At 40.0% G+C, this 3,355-nt stretch overlaps 1 protein-coding gene across 1 annotated transcript; it reads left to right on the forward strand.

Annotated features, from left to right (window-relative positions):
• Positions 1-2,168: 2,168 nt before the first annotated feature.
• On the forward strand, positions 2,169-3,113 carry LOC130840704 (hydroxyacyl-coenzyme A dehydrogenase, mitochondrial-like). Its single transcript, XM_057716455.1, is given in 1 exon segment — positions 2,169-3,113. A coding segment is annotated over 1 exon segment (945 nt).
• Positions 3,114-3,355: the final 242 nt, after the last annotated feature.

A 3,355-nucleotide genomic window follows, 5' to 3' on the forward strand; every position in this document is an offset into this window, starting at 1 on the left:
AACAAGAATGAGCATGATGGGCCAAAAGCAAGAGAGTCTTGAGAATGACACAAAGTCTATCTTGTGCAGAAAAAAATAAATTCTTATATCAGGGGTCACAAACTCAAATGTAGACAATGTAAATGAGAGGATGTAGGTGGGAACTTCCCTGACTAAAGAGGACTTAGTTTCATCTCTCTCCTTAACCCAGTGTAAAACTTTAGCATCTAACATAAAGGCAAGAAACCAAGATTTTTTCTTTGGAGAAACAACAGCCTCAGAAAAATTGGCCTTAACATATTGGCACTTGGAAGTCCTCCCATGAATTACTGATTTGGCCACCTGATTCCCTAAAGTAAAATATGTTAGTATAAAAGCCCTGCCTATACACAGAGGTTCCAATCAACATTTGGAAACTTTAAGAGCCTTACTTTTAGATAGATATAGACAATCAAGGATCTACAGGAATTTAAGAAAGTCTTCTATGAAAGAGTGGAAAAAATAGAAAAAATTGATGGGAAATCTCTTCATGAAAGAGTGAAAACAAAATAAATAGAAAAATTCATGGGAGTAAAACAAAAAAGATGCAGGGAACATAAGAAACCTTGAAAAATTCTCTAGTTCATATAATTAGTATCTTTGGAGAGAGTCAAGAAGATATAATATCTATAAAATAAGAATGGGAAAAAATAGAAAGCAAGAAATAACTCTTAGAAATTCAAATGTATTTACAAATGTAAAAACTTCAAGAGAAGTATTAGATGATAAAGTTGAAGTTACTTCTGACTGTGGAATAAAAAATTAAAAAGTGGTAAACAACTGGAGAGAAAGTGTAAGAGGCTTAGAAATTAATTCACTAGGAATTCCCAAAAGAATGGTAATCACAGAAGTGAAAAAATTTTCAAAGTAATAATACAAGAGATAATAGTCCACCAAATATCAACAGAAGAAATAAAACCCATATCAAACAACTTCATTGTAAAATTTCAAAACACAAAGGACAAAAAGGAGGCCCTAAAAGCCTCCAGAGGTAAGGAATGGGCCACCCACAAAAGAACAAGAGGCAGAACAGCTTCAGACTTCTCAAGAGCCAATTGGATACTAGAGAAAAACCAAGAAATGCCTTTAACATTTGGGGGAAATTATTTTCAATCTACAATTCCAATCTCAGCCAAAACATCAATTAAGTGTGAAGGACTGACAAAAGCACTGTTTAATGGTCTGAGTTTGGTTCCTGAAAGCTATTATGTTGAGATTCTAAACCCAATGTGATGGTATTAGGCGGTAGGACCTTTGGAAAGTATTTAGGTCATGAGAGTGGAGCACTCATCAATGGGATTAGTGCCCTTATAAAAGGGACCCTGGAGAGTTCTCCACCCTGCTTCCACCATTTAAGGACACAATGAGAAGATAGTCATCTATGAACCAGGAAGTGAACTTCACCAGAAACTGAATCTGCTGGCACAATGATCTTGGACTCCCAGGAGTTGAAGAACTGTGAGAAATAAATTTCTATTGTTTATAAGCCACCCAGTATATACTATTCATGTGTAAGAAGCTGTGAGAATTGAAAAAAGCAAGGGTGCCCACTCATACTGCTTCTATTTAACATCATACTGGAAATCCCAGCCAGAAAATTAAAGCAATAAAAAGAAATTAAAAGTATATAGATTATCCCTATTCTCAGAAAACATGATTTTCTATATAGAAATTCGCAAGGAATCTACAAAAATACTCCTAAAATTAGTTTGAGTTTAGCAAGATGGCAGATACTAGCAATAAATAATTGAATGCCAAAATGTAAAGAAAAACATTTTAAATAGCTCTAAAAAAGAACTTATGTATAAATCTTACAAAATGTGTACAGGATTTGTATGCTGAAAATTACAAAATATTGATCAAAGAAATCAAAGAAGACCTAAATAAATGGAGAGATGTATTATGTTCAAAGACCAGAAGACTCATATTTTAAGATGTCGATTCTCCCCAAATGGTGTATAGATTCAATGCAAACACAATCAAAATCCCAGCAGGTTTTTTTGGTAGATATTTACAAGATGATTCTAAAATGTACAGGAGGCTGCTGGGCCCCCGCCCCCTTAGAGGTCGGCTCGCTTCTCCGCCTCGGTCGTGTGCGGGCATCTCCTCCTTTAGGTCTTGGTGCTGCCGCCAAGTTACCCATCTGCACCATGGCTTTCATAATGAGGCAGTCCGTGTGCTCCATGTCCTCATCGTCTGCCACCGCGGCCTCAGCGAAGAAAATCCTCATCAAGCACGTGACCGTCATTGGCGGTGGGCTGATGGGTGCCGGCATCGCCCAGGTTGCTGCAGCAACTGGCCACACAGTAGTGTTGGTGGACCAAACAGAGGAGATTCTGGCAAAATCTAGAAAGGGAATTGAGGAAAGCCTTCAGAAAGTAGCCAAGAAGAATTTTGCGGAAAATCCCAAGGCTGGCAATGAGTTCATGGAGAAGACGTTGAGCAGCATATCAACCAGCACGGACGCAGCATCCATGGTCCACAGCGCAGACCTTGTGGTGGAGGTCATCATAGAGAATCTGCAGGTGAAGAATGAGCTCTTCAAGAGGCTGGACAAATTTGCTGCTGAACACACAATCTTTGCCAGCAACACTTCCTCTTTGCAGATCACAAGCATAGCCAACGCCACTACCAGACAGGACCAATTTGCCGGGCTCCATTTCTTCAACCCAGTCCCCATGATAAAACTTGCGGAGGTCGTTAAAACACCAATGACCAGCCAGAAGACTTTTGAATCTCTGATAGACTTCTGCAAAGCCCTGGGAAAGCACCCTGTTGCTTGCAAGGACACTCCCGGGTTTATTGTGAACTGTCTCCTGGTGCCATACCTCATGGAAGCAGTCAGGCTGTATTAACGAGGTGATGTGACCAAGGAAGACATTGATATTGCTATGAAGCTGGGCGCCGGGTACCCCATGGGCCCATTCGAGCTTCTCGATTACATTGGGCTGGATACTACAAAGTTCATCTTGGATGGGTGGCATGAAATGGATACAAAGAACCCCTTGTTTCAGCCCAGCCCATCCATGAATAAGCTGGTAGCAGAGGATAAGTTTGGCAAGAAGACTGGAGAAGTATATTACAAATACAAGTGATGTGCAGCCTCTGGCTCTGGGAGAAGGCCTCATAAGCACATACCAGCAGCTCCCCAAGTGCCCCAGGAATGCTCTTTGGTCAGACGTTCCCTCACACAGCACGGTCTGTTAGATGTGCATTTTGATTGTAATCTGTCTGAATTAATTATTTACACTAGTTACAGTAATAGCCAATTCCTCCATTGAGAACTAATTCCCTTTCTCACTCTGGTCATTTCTGTGTATTTTCTAAAAAGCTTTAC

The sequence above is a fragment of the Hippopotamus amphibius genome, chromosome 17 (assembly GCF_030028045.1).
Source record: "Hippopotamus amphibius kiboko isolate mHipAmp2 chromosome 17, mHipAmp2.hap2, whole genome shotgun sequence".
NCBI classification, from domain to species: Eukaryota; Metazoa; Chordata; class Mammalia; order Artiodactyla; family Hippopotamidae; genus Hippopotamus; species Hippopotamus amphibius.